This window comes from Lynx rufus, unplaced genomic scaffold (genome assembly GCF_022079265.1).
Source record: "Lynx rufus isolate CCGP_SWC_20201006 ecotype Redwood Valley unplaced genomic scaffold, mLynRuf1.p SCAF_7, whole genome shotgun sequence".
NCBI classification, from domain to species: domain Eukaryota; kingdom Metazoa; phylum Chordata; class Mammalia; order Carnivora; family Felidae; genus Lynx; species Lynx rufus.
The window spans coordinates 55,017,383-55,044,920 of NW_025814889.1; the positions used below are offsets into that span (position 1 = coordinate 55,017,383).

Below are 27,538 nucleotides of genomic sequence, written 5' to 3' on the forward strand. Positions count from 1 at the left end.
CAAATGGCACTTGGCCCCCTGGGTGTCTCCCCAAAGACAGGCAATCACTAATGAGCACTGAGCACTAGAAGGGGTGGGTCAAGGGCAGCCTGGTGGGTGGGAGGGGATTCCAGAGCTAGCAGATAAGGAGTCCCGTCAGCATCTGCCAAATATGCCATCTCCCTCCAGCATCCCGTCTCTTGCCTCCTGGCTCCTGCCAATCCACCTCCCTGCTGAGGCTGAGGGACTGAACTGAGGTGCAAATTCATGGAAACCTAGAAACATAATGCTTGGTCAGCCCCAGGCCCATTTTCTCCAGGAATGTCACTACACCTGCAATCTTTCTTTGAAAACTCCCAAACACCCTGGGAAACTGGGAGTGTAGATGGAATCCAAGGAGGAAGAGAAGTTTCTTTCTCTGTTCAATATCTTGATCTTAGCCCCCTGTCTCCACTGCACATCTCCAAAAGCAGAAAACTTCAGACAATGGCAAAAAAAAAAAAAAAGAGATAAATCTCAGGAAGACTCTCTCAGCCTTAAGGAGGTTGTGAGTGCCCCCAGAAACCAGAGTAGATGAGGGAAAAGTGTGGTTGGACTACCAAACATTTCTTTTCCACTTGTAGGCAATTTCCACCAGGGGTAAAAGATGCTGCTGCCCTGGGAACTTGAGGGGAACATTCTCAGCAGTAACCACTGAAGGGCTTGGTGGCCACAAGAGGGCGGCAGAGAATGTCTCTCCCTGCAGAGCCAGCCCTGGGCCCTGGGTCCTGAGATAGGCCTGGGCTGCCCAGGCTGGGCAAATCTTTGGCTCCAGCAAGAACCCATGAATTTCCGAATTCTGGGTTCCCCTCCTGCAGCCCTTTCCACCTGTATCCATTATTCCCTTTGGCCCCTAAAATGCCTTCCTCTACTCCAGACCCCTTCCCTTTTCTGGTCCCAGCACTGAGGCTGCTGGCACAGAAGGGCTGTGTGGCTTTTCATATAGCAGGTGACATCCCAGCTCAAAAGGTGATGCTTCACAGTGACCCAGCTGATAACTAGAGCCAGAACTAGAACCCACATTTTCTTGCTTCCCAATCTTGGGGTCTTCCCATCTGTTCTGACTGTTGCTTCTAACAGAAAAGCATACTTCGTAGGCCCCAGTGGGAAGCCTGCTTACAAACCATGGTTTAAAAAAACCGTCAAAGCTGCACCCTTCCTCATGTGATATATGTTTACATATATGACTGATGTACACAGGACTGTTAACCACAGAGCACAGACATGTACACCAAAAATACCATGCAGTGCGCACCCTCACCCTCAGCACACACACCCCTCTGTCTCTCAGAGTCCCACGGCCCCTGCCCCTCTCTTCCTATTTCATGAGCCGCAAGAGGAACTTCTCTTCATTCATCATTTTCTCTTTGTCCTATGTCTCCAGAGGCTCCTCAAAGTTGCAGCCAGGGAAGCACTTTCCTGTTCGAATCTGGTCCCTCCTTCCACAGCCTCTATTTCCCCTGTTTCCCCTGGCAGAGCTTGGAGTAACAGGGGAAAGAGAGGGAAAACTGGTGGTCTCTGAGCTCCCTTCTCTGATACTGCCTTGTTAATCATGACCCTCCTTCCCAGGAAAGGTCTGACCCATCTGTGATCCACCAACTTTAGCCCCACATCCTCTCAGTGTCCCTACACTCTGACCCACTTCCCTATCTAGAAGAAGCTACTTCCATACTTGGGGGAAGGGGTGCTGGGATCCAATTTCACAAACTCAGCCTGATCTTATCTGGCACAAAGTCAACAAGAGGATCTGAATTATGCTCAGTAAGAACTTCCCAGCACAAGGTGTGAGAAAGCCTCAGTTTCTGTGAAATTCACTAAGAATGCATACAGGGCCTTATCAATGGCTTCCAAGGGACAGGGACTTGGTTGGGACCTGTCTGGCTAATACTGACAGAGAGAAGTTTTCACTGTGATTCTTGTCATCCCAGCCTCAGAAGGTGGCACTCAAAGACTTCTGGGGACTCTAAGGCTCTCAGATAGAATGGGTGGATCCTAGAGTTAGGAACTGTAGCCTGGTTACATCATTCCCAAATCTTGAGGGTGGGGGTGAGGACAGAGTAGGCCTGAACCCTCCACTGACTGGTCACCTTCCCACCTTGGCTCCACCTCTTTATGGCCCTCCCTGGTCAGAGCAGGGCCTGTGAGCTCTTCCAATGCAAGCCCTGAGTGAAGGGATCATGACCCAGTCTCCACCCAGCCTCAGACCCAGGACCCTTATGCCATCCCCCTGTGCCTGGCAGGACAGAGGCACCCACTGCTCAGGCTATGCAATCCCCCAGACCTCAAGCACAGACAGCTTTGCTCTTCTGCCCTGTACCTCCCCCACCACATACTACAGCCTGAAACCTGCTGGAACTTTGCACAAATCAAATCAAAGACACCTTTGGCTATGAGGTTTCAGGCTCCCCTGGGACAGCACCCACACATACACAGATGCACACACACACCTGCACACATGCACACACACACAGAGATGCTCACACTCATACAAACACACACACATATACACACCTACACATCACCTTCTCACATATATGCAACACAAAGACATACTCACTAACTCACATTTATAGTTAACACACACAAATATACACACTTTTATACACTCATCAAACACACTTGTGCACATTTACACTCCACTCTATTCCTTTCTTCTAAGGATCCAGAGCCCAATCTTCTAGATTCTAGAGATCTAGAATGTCCAGGAGAGAGCATGGAAACCCACAGGAAACCTATTTCAAGTTTTCTTCCCACACTGGCACTCCTTTGCTATATTCCCCTTCCTGCCATCAGTGTTCTAAGACTCTGTCCCACACCATGGAAGGGGAACCTGCAGAGATAATTCATTCATTCATACAACAAGCATTTTTGAGCATCTATCCGCTGTCTCCCACCTCTCAGCACCCCCAGGCCTGAAGCTGACGCAGACACATAACAGAGTAAGACCTTCTGCCCAGTGGTGTGGTGGAAGGAGCAAGAGCACAGGAGTCAAGGACCTGAGTTCGAACCCTGATTTGCCTATTAATAAGCTAATTTATCTTGGGCCCTTGACATAGCCTCTCTGAGCCTCAGTTTCATCACCTGTAAGATAGGATTAATAAAATTTATCCAATAATTGTGTGAAGATAAAGACAGATAAAGCTTCCGAAAGGCATATGACCACTGTGGAAAGCTGTCCCATTCAAAACCCCAGTCCCTGTGGTGAACATCTCCCCAAAAACCTTCCACCCTGCTTTCCCAGAAACAGAAACAGAAACAGAAACAGAAACAGAAACAGAAACATCACCCTGATGGCCAATCCATGCATTTGCCCTGGGTTAAGGGGAAGCAGGAATGACACCCCTACGCTACGGCTCAGGTGGCCTCCTCAGCTCCCATTCAGAGTCAAGCCTCAGCCTGAGTGGGAAGTGGTTCTGAAGGTCTTACCCTCACCTTTCTGGGACCCTCCAGTGACCCACAAACACCCTTGCTTTCCCTGCCACAGCCTGTACTCCCTACATTCTTCCCAGGCCCTGACTGCTTCTGAAGTGCTGTCTTCCCCTTCTCCCAGTGGGATCCTCCTTCAGCCCTCCTTCCAGACAACCCACCATCCTGACCCTCTCTGATTTTCCATCTGGCATTGCCCTATCCTGGTTCCTCCACCTTCTGCCTGCCCAACCCCATCCCTCTGACCCCTGCACTGCCCACCTCCCACCAGTTCCCTCCCACCTTGATCACCTTCCACCCCACCAGCGTGCCTCCCTCCCCTCCTGGCTCACTTCCCCAGACAACTCAACCTCCCAGTGGGCTCCACTTTCCCATTACCTCCATCTCTCCACCCAGCTATCCTACCATTTTGCCCAACTTCAAGTCATTTCTACATCTGTTTTCACACTTCTCACACCTTCCAGAATCTAGGGAGTACAGCGGGACTCAGAGCCCAATGAAAGGAAGGACAATTGGCTCCTACTTTCTCTTCCTGCCCTCTGTCTGCCATCTCCTCCCTCTCTTCCTGTGGGCAGATTCAGACAGGTGCTGAAGAGCCATCTCTCCATTAGGAAAGTGATGGGCAGGGGTTCACAGAATAACAGGGTGACCAGGGGAAATCTACAGAGTACTTGAGTCCCACCTGGGAGAAGTCTGCCTACGGTGGCGAGCCATCCCCTCCTGAGTAGCCTGGGGGCAGGGACAGCCCACAGCTCAGTCCCACCCCAGGTTAGATGGGAACTTTGGCAGCCCTGGGATCTCAGGATGGCCTGATTACCTGGTCACCCCAAAGCCACTCCATCTCAGGAGACAACAGAGGCAAATGGTGACTGTTATATCTGCTGGTCCCACCACCTGCTCCTCCACTCATGCTGGAGGGAGACTCGCTCAGCTCCTAGCAGAGGTTTGTGGGAGAGAAAGGAAACCACTTGTCCTCTGTGTCTTTTCCGCTCCAGGATTACTGATGTCTGAGAGCCCAGCAGACGCCCATAATTTCCCAGTTAGCCATGTGTGTTCAGGAGCGGACTTGCACCTCCACATGGAAGCCAAGAATTCCCCCAGAGTCTCGCCTTGTTTCCTGCCTGTTTGCTCCATGTGGTCTCCCCTTCACCCGCCATACCTTGCTGAACCCCAACACTCATGGGGACAGGATCTCTCTCTATGCACCCCTATTCATCTTGCTCCATCCCTATATCAGGCCCAGGATTTCTGCTCTAGAAAACCAGCTGCAGTGTCTGCTCCTAGGAAGTTCTTCCTCTCCTCTCACTTGAATCTTTCTTGCTGCTGTAAGTCCTGTCCCCAGGAAATTGTGGGGCTGTCTCCCAACCTTCCCTTCCCCCACTTCTTCAGGGTCCCCATGGTATATCCCAAATATCTAGGTTCCAGATCCCAGGCTTCAGAAGAAGCTTCTGGCCTCCGAGATCAACCCAGGAGCTGAGGGGTCTGAGGATCTGTGTGGGCTGCAAGGGGAAGGCAGTGGTTCCTGGGGTAAGAATGGCACAAGAACACTTTGGGGCTCAGTGCACACAGTGGGTGTGTAATAAGTGTGAAATGGCCCATTGTGAAGCTGAGCTTAGTGAGGTGAGCAAGGATAGAGGGGAAGGAATGAGGCTGGACTGGTCTGAAGTGTCTGATCCCCATTCCCTTCCCTTCCCCTCTGGGCCACCTGGAGAGAACATGCTCTAAGATAGGACCTGAGCCTGGAGTTCTCCCTAAGCAGAGGGGGGGTCCTCCCCTCCATCCACCTCCATCCAGTCCAGCTCAGAACACCAGGACACCCATCCTCAAGAGCCCAGCCTCTGCACTCCAATCCCACGAGCCACACACATCCTCTCTTCAGCCAGGTCTCCCAGATCTCTGATCCCACACCTTGCATACCAGGCTGAATGCCCCTATTCTGGCAGAATCTTAGGTGACCTCTTTGAGTCACCTGGGCCCCTCTAGTCAACCTAGGAGTCTTTAAGCGTTAGCTAGCACCCTAAGCCCAAATGATGATTAATCTTTCTTGTGTGCATATAGATCATTCATTCTTTTCTAGAAAGGAACAGAGCCCTTATGCACATCATGAAACAGAAACCAAAGACTCTTGCATAACCTCCCCCCCCCCCCCCGCACCAAGGAACAAGACCCCCTTGAACCACCTCCAGGAACTAGGATAGCTGGCACCATCAAGTCTGGACATATTTTTTAAAATGTTAGGGACCACTGTATTGCCTTTTCTGATGGACTGTCCTGAGCTCCTTTAAAAATCCCTGGGCCAGGTAGAAACCTGGGAGTTGGCCTTTGAACACGAGTCTACCCTCTCCCCAGGTGGCAGGGCTCCTGAATAAAGCTCATATTCATTTCCAATCAAAATTCTTCTCTTGAGTATGGCTTTTCAAGCGATGGGCTGCTGAAATTGTCTTGGTAACACTCTGGGCTCTGAAGAGCTGAGCTCTTGGGCTTTGAGACACCCCACCACCACCTCCCCCTAGATCCTTCTCATTCCTGGACACCAGAGGAGCACTAATTAATTAGTTTGTGCAATCAGCCATAGGCACAATCTCTCAGCAATCTCTCACCACTCCTGAATGCCCATGCACAGATGTGGTCTACACCAGGACCAGGCCACTGCTCTCAGGAAGGAGGGCACACATCTTCCATAGCTGAGGTCCATGTATATAGTATTCATGTGTCCCATATAGCAGACACAGGGGGTCTGTACTATGGGACTGAAAGGTCTCATGCCTCAGCCATGCTTGTGCTCCTCCTGTGCCCTGAGTCTGACAGCTGTCACTCCCACACAGGACAGATTCAGATGTGCTGACCTGCAGTGTTTTCTCCAGGTTCACCTGGGCACTGCCTGGACACAGCTAAGGGCCTCTCCCTATGATATTGGAGCCCTGCTCACACTCTCACCTGGGGATACAGCCTCAGTAGGAAACAAGCACAAGTCCACAGGCTTTGCACATACATGGAGGGAGAGGAAAAAACATCCCCTGGGATCTGGTAGGGAGTCTTCCTTCATACCACAGCAACCATTGCTGCCTCTTCCCAACACTGCAGGGCCCAAGTGCACACTGAGGTGCTCCTCCTCCATGGACTACAGCCTCATGCCCCAGCGTCCTCCTCAAGGCACAGACAGCCCCCTCCATCATCAAAGGGTTGTGTTGGCATTGGTTTCCAACCCAGAGTGGCTCTCCACACGTGAGTCTCCACCACTTTAGCCTTGGGAACAGAACTGGGGGTGGGAGGGACCTAGTAAAAGTTCCTTTTAATACCTGTGCCAGTGTGGCAGCTGAGGCTATGATGGATGGCCAAGAGGCCAGGCTGATGGCCATTACCATGTGGCTTGTGACCAGGGCCACATTGGAGTGGGAAGTAGTGGGCTAGGTGCCCAAGCACTCCACCCTCAAAATGCCACACAATCTGTGAGTGAAAAGAGACAGAAAGACGGACTCAGATAAAAACAAGGACATTCCCTGAGACCAGACTAAGCCAATCTCTGTCCCCATCCTGGCCCCTCAACAGCCACTCCCTCCCCCACAACACTGACCCAGGCACAAAGGGGACCCTATACTGACAGGAGAGATGCCAACCACTTGTTTCTTTTTCAGTATGACCAGCCCAACTTTAAATAACAGGAACCAGGGTTTTAGGGTGCAACTAGAAAAAAAGAGAAGGATGATTCTTCATTTAGGAAAGGGGCTGAGAGTTGGAGGGTCTCCTTGCATTTTTATGTGTGCTAATTAGTTTGCAAATGTTATACACAATGCAGATGAACATCTATGGGCTTTACAGTTGCAACCTACTCCTAATGGTATTTATACACACACACTTTACCTATTTTATATACGTTTGGCTCCTCTGCTTCTCCCAGTACCTGAATTTCTGAATCACCCTTCCTCTTCTTTAAGAGCAAGTTTGGAGTTACAGAAAGTTGGCCAAGAAGGCTGAGCTACACAGCACAAGGAATGGCTTTCTGAGGATCAAGAAGTACTTCAAACCCTCTATGTCCAGATGTAGAGGAACAACCTCCCCCATCTCAACCTCCCCCAGATCCACCCCAAACATGCTCCTCCTATCACGGTCCCTATCTCAAGGAAAGACCACCATGCACCTAGCCAGGGACGTGGGATCGGTCGCGACTCTTCCTTCTCCCTGAGTTAAGGATGGGACAAGGGACTCTGTTGCCCACATTAAAATGACAAAGTGCCTTTTTAAGGCACTAAAAGATGAAATTTTTTAGGGTCACATATACACAGGCATCAAAATGACTTCACAAATCAAAATGTCCTGCTTCCTCTCCCTTACATCCCCTACATGCTGCCCAGACAATCTCCTAAATAACTCTTGAGTCTAACCACTTTGCTCCATTCTCTAGCTGATGAGAGTAACTCTCAGCAAGATAACTGAGCTGCCTCCTTCCTATTTTCCCAGGCTCCAGAGTTAACCTTCTCCTTTCCTCCTGTACTGGGGAGGCCCAGGAAGCAAATAGGATATGCCCACTACAGTTTCCCAGAGAGAAGTATTTGGAAACTGCTAAAAGGTGATAGAACAGTTAAGTACATGAAATCAACTACTTAAGTTGTGACCACAACAAAGTCCTTTTTATTTTGTGATAATGCTTTTGATAGAACATAAAAATAAAATTGTAGGAATAGCAAACACCCTCTTGAGGGGAAGAGACCACTTCTATCACCAATCAGCCTGTAGCCTAATGCCCCACCAACATTTTGGTTGACTGGGCTCTAATCTGTTCTTCAGCCAGGAGATCTTTAATTATGACTGGTTCACAAAGTTGGTGCTCTGTGAATTCTGGTGGCATGAATGAGAGACAAAGAGGCGTGAACATGTAGACAGATTAGAATCATTGTCTCCAAAGGCATCTTTCTCCCAGGACAACTCTTTCAACCCTAGGATGTTATCGCAATTCAGTGTTGATACAAAGTTGCTAAATTTTTTGACCTCTAGCCCCTCTGTAGCCAGATGAAGTTGTATAACTGGTTATCACCATTGGAATATAATTGTCCAGGCTGAGGAAGTTAAGAGCATTTGTGCCTTTCCCACATGCCCTCCCCATCTGCTGGAAAGGCAATTGTTGGGCCACCTGAAGCCACATATATAAGATGGCAGACCCACTACGTTAGCAGGTCTGGATTCTGGAGTTACCTGATCGCAGATCTCCACACTGGACTATATGATACATAAATCTTTATCAGGTGAAGCACTGAGATCTGAGGTTTGTCCTTTGCAGCTATTATATATACCCTAACTAATACACGAATCAGGGGCACCTGGGTGGCTAAACCGATTAGGCATTCAACTTTGGCTCAGGTCATATCTCAGGGTTCATGGGTTCAAGTCCCACGTCAGGCTCTGCACTAATAGCTCAGACCCTGGAGCCTGCTTTAGGTTCTGTGTCTCCCTCTCTCTCTGCCCCTGTCCTGCTCTCACTCTGTATCTCTCTCTCTCTAAAAAATAAATAAACATTTAAAAAATAATAATACACAAATAAATGTAATGAGGCCACATCTGCAAGCAATGAGGCTGGAGTCACTGTAGAATGTGGACTTTGACAGCTGTGGATGGCAGAGGAGAGCAATTGGAAGTCAGAAATTTTTATTTGAATCTCATCTTAGCTTTGTGACTTTAGGCAAGTTATTTAATATTTCTGGGGCTTGGTTTCTTCAATGATACAAATTCATAGTATTAATATGACCCACTTCATAGTATTGGTTGTAAGGATCAGAGGAGTCCAAGAATATAAAAGTCCTTTGAAACCAGAGTTACAAATGTCACTGGCTATTTTCTAATAGGTGACACTTACTGCTTATTAGAAATATGTTGAATAAATAAATATGAATGATGGAATGTGAATAAATGGGTGGATGAAGGCTCAGACTAGCATCTTGCTCCCCGCTAATAAAAGAAGGCCAAAGCAATCTGAACACCGTGAGATCAGAGTGGGTCTGTAGGTCTGTGGAGCAAAGCAGGAGCTGCAGGACCAGAGTATTAGTGAGAACCCTAAACCACCCTTCGACCCAGTGCAAGGAAAATGGAGCCAAAGAACTAAGAGGACAAAAGAAAATGAGTCAGGAGCCCTAAAGAAAAGTCCAAAAGAATCATGCCTTGACCTAAAACTATGTTAATGTTTTCCCTACTGTTATGGACTGGATATCTGTGCCCACCAAAAATTTATATGTTGAAGCCCTAAAGCACAATATGATGGGATTTGGAGATGGGTCTTTTGGGAGGCAATCAGGGTGAGATGAGGTCATGAGAGTGGGACCCTCATGATGGAATTGGTGACCTTGCAAGTAGAGACCAGAGATGTGAGGAGATGTAAGGACATGCTGAGAAATCAGCTTTCAACAAGGCAGGAAGAGAGTCCTTATTGGGAACGAAATCAACCAGTACCTTGATCTTGGACTTCCTTCCTAACATCTAGAAATGTGAGAAATAAATTTTTTGTGCCACACAGCCTATAATATTTTGTTATCGCAGCCTGAGAAGACTATTATACCTGATTCCCACAGAATCCACAGTTTGGAAACACTAGTAATGGCCTGCAATATCTGATACTCCAACTGCTTCTGTATGTTTGTAAGGCACCCAGCAGAGTGCCTGGCACATGGCAGACACTCAGTAAACACTAGCCATTAAGATTTTCTGAGTAAGTTTCTTGTTATATTGGAAAAGATATGGGTCTCATAATAAGATTGTTCCAAGAGACCTTGAGCAAGTTACTCTTAGAATTTACATTACTTCTTCTGTAAAATTTGCTAGCACTTTGTGTGGTTGTTGTAATGATTCTGTATATGAAAGTGCCCTCTTCACACCATAAGCACTCAGCTAGTGGTAGCTCCTTAAAGCCTTCCAAGAGTCCAGGACCAGCATCCATTCAATATTTATTAGGTATCAGGCACTGGGCTAGATTAAGCAATACTGAAGTCAGGACATTTGAAAAATTTCTTATTTATTTATTTATTAAATTTTTGTAGAGAGAAAGAAAGCAGAGGAGAGGGGCAGAGGGAGAGAGAGAGAGGGAAAGAAATAGAGAGACAAGAGGAGAGAGTGAATCTTTTTTTCAACGTTTATTTATTTTTGGGACAGAGAGAGACAGAGCATGAATGGGGGAGGGGCAGAGAGAGAGGGAGACACAGAACCGGAAACAGGCTCCAGGCTCTGAGCCATCAGCCCAGAGCCCAACGCGGGGCTGGAACTCACGGACCGCGAGATCGTGACCTGGCCGAAGTCGGACGCTTAACCGACTGCGCCACCCAGGCGCCCCGAGGAGAGAGTGAATCTTAAGCAAGCTCCACACTCAGCACAGAGACTGATGCAGGGCTTGATCCCATGACCCTGACTGAGATCATGACCTGAGTCAAAATCAAGAGTCAGATGCTCAACTGACTGAGCCACCCAGTTGCCCCCAGAGTCAGGACTTTTACAAAAGAGAAAAGAGACTTTAAACTTCAGGAAGATAGGATTCATTTTTCAGCAGCTCCTTCCTCTAGAGAGGAAGCCTCTCGAGAGACTTTCAAAGTCACGTCAACCTTCTCTCTGACATAGTCAGGAGTTAGCTTGTATTCTGACAACACCAACTGTCCCAAGATCTCACAATCTCACTCAGTAAGTATTCTTCAGTCCTTGTATCTGTCACTTCCACTGGTCTTCATGGTATTATTCCCCTTGTTAAAAAAAACTGTCAGTGACTAACTTCCTATTCCTGATGGCAATCAAGTCCAACCTTCTAACTTGACATATAGGTTAGGAAAACATTAACTACTATAAAACATACAGCCCAAAATTTTAGAGTGGTAACAAACAGAAATGGATTATTGGTCAAGTGAAGTCCAAAACACATGACCCTGATTAGCAAGCAGTCCTCTGCCAGGTAGCGATTCAGAGAACTATGTTCCTTCTGATCTGTGGCCCTACCATCTTTAACATTTGGCCTTCAAGGTCAGTGTGCTTAAGGTCATATGAATCAAACCACAAAGGAAGGAACATGAAGGATCTCCCTTGGGAGGCTTCACGGGCCAAGCCTGGAAGTGGAACATGTTACTCAAAGGGAAACTGAAAAGTGTGGTCCAGTTGTGTGTTCAAGAACAAGAAAGGAAGAGATTCTGCTAATATATAGCAGGCTCTGCCTGCTTTAAGTGGCTGGAGGCTTCAGATGAAAGGCACCCAAAAGCAAGCAACAGACACCCTATTTAGTCATAAAAGCAAAATACTATCAAATAACTTGGAAAAGGCAGATGCTCCATAACTTAGTGCAGCAGACAAGCAGGCATCCAGGAAGAGCAAATCAATCCTTTGACTCTAATCCTTTAATATGGAGATAAGGAGAAAGATCATTTTGAATGCCTCAGACTATCTGGAGAGTCTAGGAAGGGGGTTTGGAGTAAGTGAGGAGAAGGATGCCCAAGTCTTTAACTTGATTTGGGTTGTGGGTAGAGTGTGAATCCTTCACCTCTCCTAAACAAAGACAGGAGCAAGGACATGTGTTATCCTAATTCATTTAAGCCAGTTCAAAGGTTTGGGCAAACCAGCTCCTCCAAGTGGCTTGTTTGTGAGTTGTGACTGGTCCTGAATTATTACAGGCTCTCTTTTCAGTTTTATTTTTTGTTTACCTCCCCATCACCACCACCACCTCAGGCAATGAGTTCCCTTACTAGACCTAGAGGCCTTTCTAGGAAAGCCCCATCCAAGGACCCCTGACACAGAAACCAAGTTGGGAAAAAAATAGCAGTGCACAATACATGATTTTTACAGAGACTGTCCTGGATGTTGAAGCAAAGAAGAAACTGCTACCACAGCTAAGAGTTCCCCATCCCCTAAATAGTAGGTAGCCATGATGGAGTCAGGCAACCCTGGTGGAGATCTACCATCTCATACCTTTGATACTTTAGATCACTTCCATAACCATTCTGGGCTTTAGTTTCTTCATCTGTAAAGTGTGAGCAACAATACTACCTATCCCACAGCCTGTAGTGTAAAGCAAACAGGAGAGTGCACTGCAAACACATCCTGCCCCTTTTAAGGCATTATGCAGAAGGTATTAGCACCCTAACTCCTCCCCCGATCAAGACTTTTGTTTCATATTTGATGAATGTTTCCAACTGTTATGGATTTTATTTGTGGGCAGTATTTGAGGTTCCCCAGGCTTAGATCTTTCGGGACAATTCATCCCCACTTAAAAAGTCAGAAGATTTGTATTTGGAAAAAACATGGACAAATTTTAACTAGGGGTTTTTCAGAGATGAAATCCCAAAGAAACCCCTTGTTCTCAATCTAGTACTTATTTTGGAGGAACAAGTTGCTTCTTTTAAGTCTGGAGGTGGCCCACCTTTCCTTCTCTGCTGAGTTTCTGTTGTCTTTTGAAGTTTCTACCTGACCCCCTGACTTCAGCCTGGCTTGGGGGTGTGCACACGACTAGTGGCCATGGCTGATTGGACACTGTCCACTGTGGTTGACAGAGGATGAAGATTAGTAGACTGGAAAGGAGCGATGAGAAGGGCAATGTCACAGCTCTGGGCTGAGGAGTTCTCCTGATTGTTGTTGTTCCTCACCCAACCCCATATTTCTCGATTAACTCTCCCCACCTAACTTGGAACACCTTTTTCTCTCAATCCCATCTTATAGCATGCCTCCAACTACCTATCCAGGCACTTAGAATTGAGGCTAAATGGGGCAGAGAGAAAATGGGGGAGAAATACTAGAGCTGGGTTCACATATAGTCACACCAGCAGGTTTTTCGTCCTACTCTTGGCAATACCTGAAGAAAAGAATGTTAGGTTCTTTTTGAACTATCTCTCCTTTCTCTCCACAATATATATACATTTCCCCTTCTCAGGACCCCTTACTTCCCACTTTCCAGTCTATCCCCTACCAGGGGGATGGGACTTTCCTGGCTCCAGGTTCCCAAATTCCATCTCCCCACACCACCATGTCCTATTGAATGTTTCACTCCACTCTTGAAGCAGCCACCTCCAGAATTCTCGACATCCTGGAGTAACAAAGTTGAGAGATAGAACCTTTCCTTCTATCTCCCTTTCCCTTTGCGTCTTGAATAAGAGCAGAAGCCTTTTTTTTTTCCCTTCAATTCATGGGGTAGACAGTTCATAGAGGGGAGAGAACTGAGACTTCAGGGGCCTGAGGATAGGGCTGTTGGTTCCCCCAGCCATTTTCCAGCTCTGAAGACCCAGCCATTACTTTCAGAGATTAGTTGTTGATTTCAGGTGTTGTAAGTAACTCCTTGATACATGTGGAGTGTTCCTCAGAATGAGCAGGCCCCACACTTCAGTAGGATTTTTCGTTCAAGAACCAAATGATGTTGGGGGTGGGAGGGTGGGATGGGAAGCTGGAGGCTGAAGAATTTGGAATGCTCAAGTATGTTAGGAGGTAGAAAAGGAGGGACTGAGGGGACAGAGCCAGGGATATGGAGACTTAGTCAATGACACTGTGAAAAGGGAGCAGAAATGAGAGAGAGCTTAGCTCTATGAAGAGCCTATGACTCAGAGAGGGTACAGTGTGAGACAGGATGGGGACTGACTTAGAAGGTCAGGCCTATGTCCAAAGACTAAGAATCACACCTCTACAGGGTCCTGTAATCCTTAGGGGCTGGAAACCAGATATGACTTCATCTCCAGGTGCAGTGGCAGGGACTATGGGTGGGTGGAGATGGAGTTGGGAAGAAGCAGAGATGGATTGGAGAGATTTTGGGATATTAACCCTTTGTTTCACAGGGGGCAGATATCTGAGGGCAGGATGGAAGAATCATCACTAAGCCTGTCACCATCCTGGGGTGGAGTCAGCTTTCTTAATGTAGCCCCGACATACATCTCCTACATCAAGGTGAAATGTCTCTATACTCTTCCCCCAGGCACCGTGCCCAGTGCCAGTGACTAGATAGGCATCTACAAGATATGTCTGGAACACTTTTGGCTCAGACTTATGGATCATGGGTTGATTGGAATTGGGGGAATGACTCAGTTCTTGGGTTCTCAACCTCATGTTGGTAAAGAAGGGAGAAAAATGTCACAAATGACAGAGGCCATCTGTGTAAGCAAAACTCATCTTCTCCTGATCTTAGCCTTGCTCTCTCATGCCACATTAGTGTCCCTCCACTTTCCCTGTCTGTCATCATTCTTGAACCTGTAACAGCATCCTCTCTCCCCATTCAATCCCTCAGCCCTTTCTGCCATCCCCAGGTGGTAGTTCCATCACCATAGCCCTCTACCACTGTGGGCTTTCACAGGTGGAGGCTGCATGTGTTCAAGATTACCACATGTTTGTGTGGACTTCATTGCCTGAAAGCACAACTGATTGCTCCCTGGTCCATGCCAGGGTCCAGTTCTAAGGTACAGGGAAGATGGAAAACCAGGAGGGAAGAGGCAAGGGGATAGAGACTTGGAGGAAGGTATGGGATCAGAAACAAAAGTTAGGCACAGAGGACAAGGAAAAATAAGTGCAAATAAATAAGAACTCTAGCGTTCAGCAGACATAGAATCCGCAGGGCTAAGCAGAATCAGGGGCTTAGAGATAACAGGAACTGTGGAAGGTCACTAGTCCTGCCTCCTACCAAAACAAAGGAGGAAGTCCTTTTAGGGAACCACAGGTAGGGAAGAGGTGTCCTAGATTGAGAAGAAGGTGGTCATTAGATTCTGAAGGACCTGGGTTCAAATCTCAGTTCTAATACTTACAAGTTGTTTGACCTTGGACAAATTACTTGATCTCTCTGTGTCTGTTATCTTAACAGTAACAGGGGATGCCTGACTTACAGGGACAATATGAGGTTTAAAGGGATGCAGATAAAGGGTTAGTATATGCCTGCTACATGGTGGGCCCTCAGTAAGTGCTAGCTATTATTTTTATTATTATTATACAGGAGGGTAGGTTTGGGAAAGAGAGGAAGGTTGGGGCTAGGCAGAAAGGATGGAGAAGACTATCCCAGGGAACAGAAATAGCCTGTGGGAGGTGGAGAGGAAAGTAAACAGTATATGGAACAGGGAACAAGGGACTGGAGCCAAGGACAGTGAGTGATAAGACACATCAAGGGGAAAGGGGAACTGCCAAACAAGCACTTGAGGGCCTGGGATCATTTTGGGGTCCTGGGTCCATTCCTCTTTCCACATCCGGCTACCTGTCCAGTCCCACGGCCCAACTCTACTTGTTCCGATATGTGAAACCCCAGGGTCAGCTGTGTGGGCAGAGCCCCCCGTTTCCAGTTCTGAAAGCCAAAGCCCATGGTGAACTGATGACCCTGAGGGAGACTGTGGGTGACACTGACATCCTGCCAGTTGTCCCCAAGGCCTCTGTGCTGCCAGTGAGAACAGAACTACAGAGCTGCTCCTGGGCAAGGAAGTGGGAGGGCAGCATGGCAAGGGCCCCTTCTCACTTTACCCTCTGCTCAGCTATGTTCTCAACTGAGGACCTCACTGGGAGTTACACATTAAGAAAGTCTCCATCTAACACAGACAGAAACATGGAAACAGGAAAGTAAGCCACCCACAGGCCAATGTCACTCAAGATTTCATAAGTGCTTTTCAAGCATTCCTTCTCCCACATGTGATGTCCTGTCCTAGGCTCTAGAGGAAGATAAAAAGGGTGGAGGGAGGCCATTCCAGAGGAAGGGGAGGGTGAGGCACGCTTCCAGGACAGGTGGGAAGTGAGAGCAGATAGTAGGGCCCCAGACCTGCACCATCCAATACTGGAGGGGCTGCCCACAGGTGGTTCTTGAGGGCTTGAAATGTGACTGGCCCAAACTGAGATGTGTTGTGTGGATATAATACACAAAAGATTTTGAAAACTTCATATTTTAAAAAATTCAAAATGTTTTAATGATTTTTACATAGATTACATTTTGAAATTATAACATTTTGGATTGACTAGGTAAAATATCATTAAAATGAATTTCACCTGTTTCTTATTACTTTTTATAAGTGTGTACTAGAAAAATTTAAATTTATATGTGGCCTGTATTCTTATTCTGTAGGGAAGAATTAGAGAGTGGGCACAGATGTTGGCAAGGACTTCCTGAAGGAAAAGAAGGGACAAGGACAGGTGGGGACAACATCCATTCCCCAGACAAGAGAACAGACTTGAGGAAGGCTCAGGAGGTAACAATGAGTAACATGCCTGTGATGTAGGTGATTTCTTACCTTCTAGAACCCTCTAAACACATGGAACCAACACAAGAATAGGAAGGAAATCTTTACATCTTACACAAGTCTGAGATGTACGAGCTCCTACCCTGTGTTCTGTTTTTACATTTTTCTGTTACTCTTGTTACAATTACCTCTCGTCAACTCAGGCTAAGAGATAACTTTACAAATGAGAACAGAGACTCAGAGAAGTTAAGTAAAGCATCCAAGGTGACATAGCTAGTAAGAATTGTATTGGAGATTTAAACTCATATATCTGACTCAGAATAGATTGAGGAAAATTAGGGGAGCCATCCCTTTTGTCTGTATGGATTGAGAAAGATTTCTTCCAAGAGTGTCAGAGCTGGTGCATGAGATTGGTGGTGGGCAGGATTTAGTAGTGCAAACAAGCCTCCCCTTACTCACCTCTGTATAGCCTGTACTGATGCAACTTCCCAGTCCCAGAATGCATCATCAGCAGCAGAGTGATGGGGATGGGACCTGAATGGGTGCTTCACAAGCACAAGCATAAACACCTCCTCATCTTGCCCCCTGTTGTACCAGCTGGATGAGAACTAGCATGAGAGGAAGGACCCTTGCATGTGAAGCTACAGCTGGAGTGTCCAGTGACCAAACTGAGGAGCCAAGTACAGGGGCTCCAGAAGACTCTGGCAGCCACCAGGCAGGAGCACGCAGAGCTGAGAATAGCCCTGCAAGGGGAGTTGGGCCAGGTGGGTGATGGTGCCTGGCTGCTCACCCAGGACTCAAAATCTGAACTCCATTAAAAGGGGAAAGGGAAGATGTTCATGAGCTTAAGATGGTTCTGGCATAAGGGCACCTGGGTGGCCCCATTGATTAAATGGTCAACTTCAGCTCAGGTCATGATCTCACGGTTCATGGGTTCGAGCCCTGTGTTTGCCTCTGTGCTGACAGCTTGGAGCCTGGAGACTGCTTTGGATTCTGTGTCTCCCTTGTTCTCTGCCCCTTCCCCGCTCATGCACTCGATCTCTCTCTCTCTCTCTCAAAAATAAATAAGCATTAAAAAAATTTTAAATAGCTTTTAAAGGGCAACAAGCAGAATTAAACTTGATATCACAGGAGACACCTCCCAAATCTAATGAGACTCAGTTCTTTGAGCACGGGAGGGCTGAGGTAGGGTGGAGATGGCTGTATTCACCAGTAAGGGAATGTTACCTTCCAGTGTCTTTTTGAAGGAAGGTGACAGAGAAGGGGGTGAGAACAGTCAAACTCTGGTATGCTCTACTGAAGCCCGCGTTTCATTTTTTGAGAGATAGTCTCAAACTCTCTCTTGTGAGAGAAGCTTCATTCCAGGGACTTTCTCAGTTTCATAGGTAGCTCATGGAAGAGAAGGATACCCTGAGCTGGCAACAAGGAGGCCATAAGGCATGCATCCTGGAGCTGGAAAGTGACATCTTGGCCATCAGTGAGAAAGTGCTGACAGAGAAGGTACAGCTGGAAAGGTGAGGGTACCTTCTCTACCCCCATCACTTCCCTTCATTTGCTGTTACCTCCAAACTCCAGCCTCCTGTTTCAGGCAGGTGAACCTGCTCTGTATTTTATTTGTTTTTTTCCCTTTCTTACCCTCACTCAGGGTATTCCAATTACTGGGGATATTTTCCCTTGCCTAGCTCTCTTCCATTTTTCCTAAGCCTATTCTATGTTACTCACCTTGAGAAGTAATCATTGTTACCACTTATGGTGCAGCAAAGGCTAAACAGGAGCTAGGAGCAGAGGATTTGGAAGAAGAGAATAAATAAAACAGCACAAGAGAGGATGGATTTCAGATATGACCACAGCAAAGAAGATCAGACTCCTTTCTTGCTGTTAGGAAATGTGAGAACTGGTGATCCAGGAATGTTATGGAATCTCTCCTCTGAAAAAAAGTATAAATCATAGAATCTGAGCAGCAGGAAGAGTGTAAGATATTTAAGAGGGTATGTGAGAGAGGATCGGTACCTCAGAAGGCAGCTTCTTTCAATAGCAGATAGCTATCATTTTTGTATCTCTTATATTGAACAAAACACCTCCATCCTATGACTTTCTTCCGTTGGTCCTGGTTTAGACCTCTGGAGCCACACAAATGAATTTCTTTCCTTTACTGGAAAACTATTATTTCTATCAAATAGCACCAATATTGACCTCTTCCCATGACTGTCCTTCAAATTTTCTCCAGGAGAAATCATACTAGTTCTTTCTTTCATTGAATAACATAATCAGTCAGGGAAGGACATTCTAGGAAAGAGACATTCTACCCAAGGCCCAGAGTAAAAAGTGAGTTGCTCCCTGAGGCTTCTTCAGTGCAGGATATGCTAGTTTTGCCCCAAGGAAATACTATTGTGAGGTAAGAATAGTTTTAACAATTATTAACAGTTAAACAACAAAAGAAGAAAAATACTTTGTGATGTGAAAATTATATGAAATTCAAATCCCAGCGTTCATAAATAAAGTTTTATTGGAACAGCCATGCTTATCCTTGTACGTGTTGTCTGTCGCTGCTTTCACACTACAGTGGCACAATTGAGGAGTTGCCACAGAATCCACATGGCCTGTCTAAAACATTGACTGTCAGCCCCTTTACAGAAAAAGTCTGCCAACTTCTGACCTAGATCCAAAGTTTGTGATCAATAACAGCTGCCTCTTGTCTAGAAAAGATTAGATTCTGATCTCTTAATTGAGTGAAAACAACTAGGAAGCCATCTTAATTGAGTGAAAACAACTTGGAAGCAATCAGCAGAAACTTTCTTAAAATGATACCTAGAGGGGTGCCTGGGTGGCTCAGTCGAGTCGGTTAAGCGTCTGACTTCGGCTCAGGTCATGATCTCACAGTCCGTGAGTTCGAGCCCCACGTCGGGCTCTGTGCTGACAGCTCAGAACCTGGAGCCTGTTTCAGATTCTGTGTCTCCCTCTCTCTCTGCCCCTCCCCTATTCATGCTCTGTCTCTCTCTGTCTCAAAAATAAACGTTAAAAAAAATGATATCTAGAAAGAAAAGAAAAACTCTTTGTTTCTAGATTGTGCTCTAGAAGGAGGAATCTTGCGTTCTCAGGGTTTACAACAGGATCGCCTTCATCTGGGGATTTGAGCATCGCATCCCAGAGACAAGTGGAGGTCTGGGCACAGAGGAGCACCAATAGAAGAGCTCAAGACAGAAGTCCGAGTCCTTCATTTCTTCTGTGGTGACCAACTGGTTACCTGACATTCATGTCCCCACACACCAGATGAGAGACATGGTGAAGACCCTGACTCAAGAACAGGAGAAGCTCCTTGTCGATGGAAAGACGTGCAAACAGACAAGGAGCAAAGCAAGGTAAGGGCTCAGAGTCAGTTTGCTTTCTCAATTGTTCTTCCAGTGTCTGTTGAGTCCTTCTGCGTACTGGGCACCAAATGGGATGTAAATATAAAGAGGGCATTGTGTATGTTCTCCTAGGAAACATAAAATGTTTATCTAAATAGGGATTAGTCAAAGTGGAATATATTAAGCATCACTAGAGAGGAAGGAAATGTTATCATTCTCCACAGAGGTGGACGAGAGGGCCTTTAAAAAGGGGCATAAACTAGCAGTGCATTTTCAAACCTTTTTAGCAGCGAAACTCTCCTCCCCACCCCCTAGTAAACTTATGTGGAACCTCACTGATTAAATACATGCAATATTTTATTGATATAAATTATTTTGATAAATCCAAATGTATAATGTTGACCTATAAAGTAGCAAAAGTAATCAGGTAATTCTGATGAATGCCAAACTGTGAAATTACTCAACAAATGTTTATTCAGCCCACTTTGGTATTTCTTGATACTTTAGTGGTCAGAATTGCAAGAACATCTGGAAGAGGTTTATAGCTTCTAAGTTGTATTTTGTTTGCGTATGCACACAGTTTATTTTTTCGTCTAGCCTATAAACTATCTGACAAGGCTGTATGAGTCATCTCTGTAATTGCCACATTATTTAAGCCATTTATCGAACACAACAGACATTCAATATATGTTGTTAAATAAATGTATTCAGACGTGCCAGCCATGGTAGGGATCTGGCTAAAGACCATGGGGAGAGTTTTCTCACAGATTTGGGACCTGATTAGGGCTGGGGTGTTGAGGAGATGCCCCTCTGGTTTGACATATATAACGCCTTTCCCCCACTGAGAGAGTTGGTCTTCCAAAGGCCCTGCTTGCAATATGACAAAGCCAAAGCTGCAATCCAGAACACGTTGTACCCCAAAGATTGGATTAGAGTGAAATTTTATTCAGCCATTAATCTGGTCAGAAAGCTTTTGATCTGTTCAATCCAAACTTCAAGTCTACCTGTCAACAGTTTGTAGAGAAGTACATTGAACTACAGAAACTCGGAGAAACAGATAAAGAGAAGATATTTGTGGAAACAGAGAAAGTTTTATCAACAGAAGGTGTCATTTTAAGACAAGTAGGAGAAGCAAGGACTCAAAAGGAAGATAGTCATGTTTCCTGCGAATCTGAACCCACAGGTGTCAAACCTCAAACAGTATTGGGGTGGGAGGGTGGCAACAGCCTCTGGAAGAAGCTCCACAAGCCCACCATTTGGAAGAATCTGAATAACAGTCAAAGGGTCTCTCACCTCCCCGAAGAACAGGTATACCATGCATATTGACATCCAAACTGTAGCCACTAGATGAATGTTGAACTGTTTTTAACAGCTGAAGTATGTCAATGTCTCTTGATCTCTAAGGCATTATGTTTGCCTTCTTTTAGTTCCTATTTCTAGGTTGTCATAAAGCTCAGTTTCATGGTTTGAATGAACTTTTATGTTATGACAGTATTAAATAAAGAATTCCCTGGTTGCTTGTAAAGTAAGTTTACTTTAAAATTGTAAATAGCACAAGGAAAACCTTATCAGTATGGTTTGAATGGGACTCATTCTGTGTAGGTTTGCTTGGATTTTTGTGTTAACATGTGGGTTGGTTCTATTTAATCCTCTGGTATCTCTCTCGTTTCTGGATCCTTCAGGCTTTTACTTGTGCATTACAGTATGTCCCCTGGGCCAGCTCTTTCTGTCTGCAGATCATCGTTACATTTTGCTATAGAATTATTGATCTTCAACTTGAGCAGCCAAGCTGACTTGTGCTTTGAGGTAAGAGTGAGAGCCTATCATTGATGATAGACAAAGGTCAAAACTATAACTTTACTCTCATAGATTGAGTATGCTGGAGATGATTAGCATAGGCCGAGCATAGTAGTTTGCTCAGTAAAGATTTGAATGAATAAGTGATTACATCCAGTTAAAGACTGAATACAGATGACATCTCTATAGATAACTGGATTGCCAACACGGAGCCAGTTAATTTAGATGCCACTCTCCACCAGCATCCACCTGCCTCCCTGGTGTTGAGATGTGCTTACAAGACCTTACTAACTGTTCTGCTTTCTTCATTTTCATATCTTATACTGAATAAATGAAATATTCCTCTGAAAAAAACATAAATGTATTCTATGAATAATGAAAAAAATGAATAAGTGAACTTTAATATAAACCTATGATTTAATACAGTGTGATAAAGTTGATAGGGTGTGGCAGCTTATACCCCTTGTAAAACAGGGATAATAATTGTAGGTATTTATTAAAGAGTAGAAATAAAATATGCAAAGTAATTGGTCATATTGGGTGTTCAGTCAGTGATAGCTGTCATAGCTATGGTAACTGTACACAAACAAAGGAATGATATGGTATGATAGTGGGTAATTTTGTTATTGATAGCAAGTAAAAAGGATATAAAAAGGGGCGGGTGGGGAGGTAAAGGTAGGTAACAAAGGTGAGCTGAAAACAATGTGGAGAAAACTTAAAAAAAACAAAAAGGAAATAGAATAATGACAATAATCTACCCAAATCCTAAATAGGATTTGTATCACAAGATACCTTTCCTGCTCCAATAACCAATGATGCAAAGGCATTTGTCCTGCACAACCACCAGAACCATACAAGATGCAGGTTCTGAAAATCCATCCTCTGTGATGTGGAAAACATTCCTTTTGTTAGTTAGAACAAAGGTCATGATCAGTAAGAAGTGGCACACAAGTCCTAATAAGGAAATCACAGACTATATAGAAAAAGCACATCTGGTAGAGTTTACCTGGATTGGAAGTAGGTTAGAAGAGCAGAAGCAAATTCTCAAACTTTTAAAGGATGGAATTTAAGTAGCCAGAAATGTCACCACGTATTTTAGAAAAAAAAAAAAAAACTACATAAAAATAGATTCAATACTTTGAAACCAAAGATTACCTTTATTAAAAGGAAAATTAATTTCATCAAAAAATTATAGTAAAATTATTTTTCCATCTCCATTTTGATTATCCTATAAACATGTGAATATGGGACCTCTGTAACTGAATTGCTGAAATAATTAGTGTGAGCTTACCCGAGGGCTGGGGGCCTGTGGCCCCACACACATATAACTATGATAAAACTAGTTGTGATAATGGACTTTATTTTATTGAATACATGCCTCCACTTCCAGAAATATGAATGATATGAATAAGCAACAGGACCAGCCAAACTCCTACCCTAATTAACCCCCATACTTTCTATGACTTGAAATCCATAATTTTGCATTTTAAAGGGTTTTTAGTTGAAAAGTCCCTCAACAAAAGACAAATCCCTCTTGATAGGGAAATCCTGACCATCAACTAACACCCTACTTGAAGTATGATACCAGCTAGCTAATAACAAACCCTCAGAGAATGGAGTAGGCACCTAAAGACAAGAAAAAAGGTGGGCTGAGGGGAGGGAAGAGGGGGAGGGCTTGAGCTGCAAAGAAGAGAAAAGAGAAGAAGCAAGAGGAAAAGACATAAAAGGGTCCTGGTTACCTTACAGTTTCTCTGGTCAGGCTTTGGGACCTACATTCATTTGTAACCATTTTTTTGCACAGAGTTAGGCACGATCAGTATTGAAAGCACAGATTCTACTCTGGTTATAAAGGCCTTAAATGTTAGCCTGGGTCAGTGGGGTAGAGAAGGCTGACAGGATAAAACAGGGAAAAGAGCAAGACAACAGAAACCATTTGTTTCTCCGAAGCTTCCTCAGGCTTCCTCAGACAGTATTGGATCCTGGGGAACCCTTTTTCAAAGTCCTCCACCTACAAAAACAGAACTGGAAAGACACCTTGAAACAGAATCAAATTGTTTGAGTACCAGGACATTTGAAGTCAGTTTCTGGAGTTTTCTTTGAATTTGAATTTGAATTAGTAGATATCTAAACCCAGGAGATATTGTCTAAACATGTTTAACCTCCTTAATACCAAAGTAAAATCAAGCATTTAAAGGATGTCCTATCATTATGTTGAAAAACAAAAACTCACCAGGTCTCTGGAAGCTACTACAGTGAGGCTGCTGGTGTGGTGGGAAGGATAGGTTTTGGAATCACGCTGATCTTTGTTAGGATCCTGGTGCTTTTCAGAATTTTGAATATACTTCTTAATTTCTTTAACCTCAATTTCCTCATTTACATAGGAAAAAGATAATATCTGTTCTGCAGAGATGAAAGGATAGAGATAATACACAGAAAGCACTTAGTATATAATTATATCTGGATAGAGGCACCTGGGTGGCTCAGTTGGTTGGGCGTCCGACTTTAGCCCAGGTCATGATCTCACAGTTCATGGGTTCGAGCCCCACTTCAGGCTCTGTAACAGCTCAGAACCTGGAGCCCGCTTTGAATTCTGTGTCTCCCTCTCTCTCTGCCCCTTCCCTACTCACGCTCTGTCTCTCAAAAAAAAAAATAAACATTGAAAAAATTTTTAAAAATAATTATACCTGGATATACTACCTTTAGCAACTTTGAGCTGTGATTATTATTAGCTCAATTCCAGGATACAGCCTTGACCAGAGCATGAGGTATTAAACACTGCTACAGCTTCACTCTGTTCACGTTTGGCTGCACTTTGATTCTAAGATTTCCAAGTAAAAAAATAAGAAAAGAGTAAATTCAAGTCAGGATGCTCAGGAGATCCTAACAGCTACAACTGAGAAAAGCTGCGAGTGTAGGATTGGTCTTCTAGAGCCTATTCGAATATAGAGAAGACCCGTTTGTTCTTCATCATCATTAACACCCTCATACAACAATCTAACGAACGCTTGACTGTGGCTGTTTTAACACATCATGTGCTGAGGTACTTAACCATCCTTTACGTCTACACATCTCTAGTACATGCTGCCCTTTTAGTATATTTGTGTTTAAGAGCAGAATCACTTAAAATGGATAACGTGCTGCTCTACCAAATGAGCTTAGTCACTGTGACGAGTAATCTGAGCTGAATTGTTTTTCATCTATAATACAGGAAAGCATCAGGATAAAATGTTTACATATCTAAAATTTGTTGTATCAATACAGTTACACTTTATTGCAAGTTTTATCTGGAACTTTGCCTCAGAAAACCTTAGGTATCATGACCTACACACCTCTTTTTCTAGCCTTTTCTAGAAATCTATATTTAAAACTTAATTTAGCTGATAGAAATACACATAAATGTGACCACAATTACCAGATGCAAATGAGACTTATTAACAGATTAAGATCCACCGTTGACTTAAGAGGTTAGCAAATGATCCATGTCCCAGCTGGAAAATAGAAACTTGGAATACAGTGTATCCTCTGCCCTTTCATTATGTATGTAAACAATTTATTCTGTTCAGGTAAATATAGCAAAAGACAGTATAGAAAGATCAAAGATATGTTCTCTATTTCTGACATTGTAGCTTATTAAGTAGTCCTACCGCTTAGCCCCATTTACATGGGTTTTAACACCAAAACTCACAGCATAAACAATAAGAATGCATAAACTACAAATGATGTGTCACTAGCAAATGAAGGAAACATCACACTCATGTAGAAATAAAAGAAAGAAAATGTATCAAAAAAGAATCAGGACTTCTTCAAAATGAGGTGTTTCTGGTGGGCTTTTCTTTTTTTTTTTTTTTTTTTAAATTTTTTTTTTTCAACGTTTATTTATTTTTGGGACAGAGAGAGACAGAGCATGAACGGGGGAGGGGCAGAGAGAGAGGGAGACACAGAATCGGAAACAGGCTCCAGGCTCTGAGCCATCAGCCCAGAGCCCGACGCGGGGCTCAAACTCACGGACCGCGAGATCGTGACCTGGCTGAAGTCGGACGCTTAACCGACTGCGCCACCCAGGCGCCCCTCTGGTGGGCTTTTCAAATTCCTATTTCACTGGATGTTTTCCCATTTGAGAATGCAAGTAAATTATACAGTTTCACTGGATCACCATATAATATTCTCATAAAAGTTGATGAAATCACAGATTGTTACTGTCAAAGATTTCTAATTTGTAAGACAAAAATGTTGGTGAGCCAAACCAATGCAGAACCCGGTCTACATTCTCCTCTCCTGTTCTTTTCCTGCACTAGCAATACAATGCAACTTACATCACATATTTAGATGACATTTTATAACACCCAAGCTCCCACTGCCACATCTAAATTAATTCTAATTTTTAAACCCAAGTAACCTAAATACCTCAGATTTTCCAGAACTGCCAAGGGACCATCTAAGCAGATCTTCTCAGGCTTTCTAGAATTGATTCAAATAGGAGATATCTAAATCTTCTTGCTGGATCCTGAAAATATCAGACATCCACATGGCATGTAATGAAAAATGAGATGAATGGTGTAAAGTACCTGTCAGAAAGCCTGACACATTATAAGTTTCAATAATTGGTATCTCTTGCTGCCTCTGTTGCTAGACAAAATGACTAAAAAGCTGCCAAACTTGAGCTTCATCTTATCCTGTTCTGCCTCCGAATAGCTGTATTTAGTAACTTTTTTTAAGTAATGTCTGCACCAACATGGGGCTTGAACTCATGACCCCGAGATCAAGAGTGGCATGTTTTACCAACTGAGCCAGCCAGGCGCCCCTGTAGTAAGTAACTCTTAAGACATTTTCTACTTGCTGTCCTCATTTCAGATATAGGACATGGAATCCTATTTATATCCTGTCTTTCAAGAAATAAATGGCTATTTGGAGATTTAAAATACTATATACATTTGGAACTCCTGGGTGGCTCAGTCAGTTAAGTGTCCGACTTCGGTTCAGGTCATGATCTTGCAGTTTATGAGTTTGAGCCCTACGTCGGGCTCTGTGCTGACAGCTTAGAGCCTGGAGCCTGCTTTGGATTCTGTGTCTCCCTCTCTCTCTGCCCCTCCCCCGCTCGTTCTCTCTCTCTTTCTCTCTCTCTCTCTCTTCCAAAAAATAAACATTAAAAATATATTAAAATACTATGTAAATTTCTGAAATTATTACCATTATTATAAATGATAAATTCTACTTTTAAAAATCTCCCTTTTTAATGTGGCCCAGATTTGATTCACATGCTTTGACTGTCCTCACCAATCCCCTATCTTGTGACATTGATGACCTACTTTCAAAGCTAAATCTATTCCCATGATTCATAAAGATGTCTTTAGGTTAAATGGTAAAATATTATGTATGTGTAGAAAATACTTCAGAAGAGCAACTAGTAGGCCTCTCTCCCCAGCCCCACTCCAGCTTCCCCCCGACAGCTGAGGAAGGCTGCTTCTGTGTCCTCCAGAGTTGAAACTTGCACGGGGTAGTTAAGGAGGCAGGAAATGTCATTTTTTCTTTCTCTGGCCTAGAGAATAATTTAAAACAGACTCTCCTGGCCATTTCTGTGGGTCTTTGGACATGCTACCCTTCATTTGTGATCTCTAACGTGCAGTATCTTCGGTGGGGTAAATGTACTTCATCTGACTAGTCACACACAAGTTTTCCTTCAAATTTTTACATGCATGACACACTTTTAGCCTCTCTACTCAGGTCTCGTCACTGCTCCATATAATCCAACCAGTCAGAAGTAAGACAGACCCAAACCAGTGCCAGTGGACCCACCCTTGACTGGGATGTTGCTCC

General features: G+C 44.5%; 1 protein-coding gene and 1 pseudogene across 1 annotated transcript in view; one reads left to right on the forward strand and one right to left on the reverse strand.

Annotated features, from left to right (window-relative positions):
• Nucleotides 1–18,318, reverse strand: part of LOC124501867 (cationic amino acid transporter 3-like) — a 32,290-nt gene extending 13,972 nt beyond the window's left edge. Inside the window, exon 1 of the mRNA XM_047066331.1 lies at nucleotides 18,303–18,318. Within this exon, the coding sequence (XP_046922287.1) occupies nucleotides 18,303–18,318 (16 nt within the window). The remainder of the gene's footprint in view (nucleotides 1–18,302) is intronic.
• A 2,331-nt stretch (nucleotides 18,319–20,649) lies between these two features.
• Nucleotides 20,650–21,720, forward strand: LOC124501868 (28S ribosomal protein S23, mitochondrial-like; annotated as a pseudogene).
• Nucleotides 21,721–27,538: the final 5,818 nt, after the last annotated feature.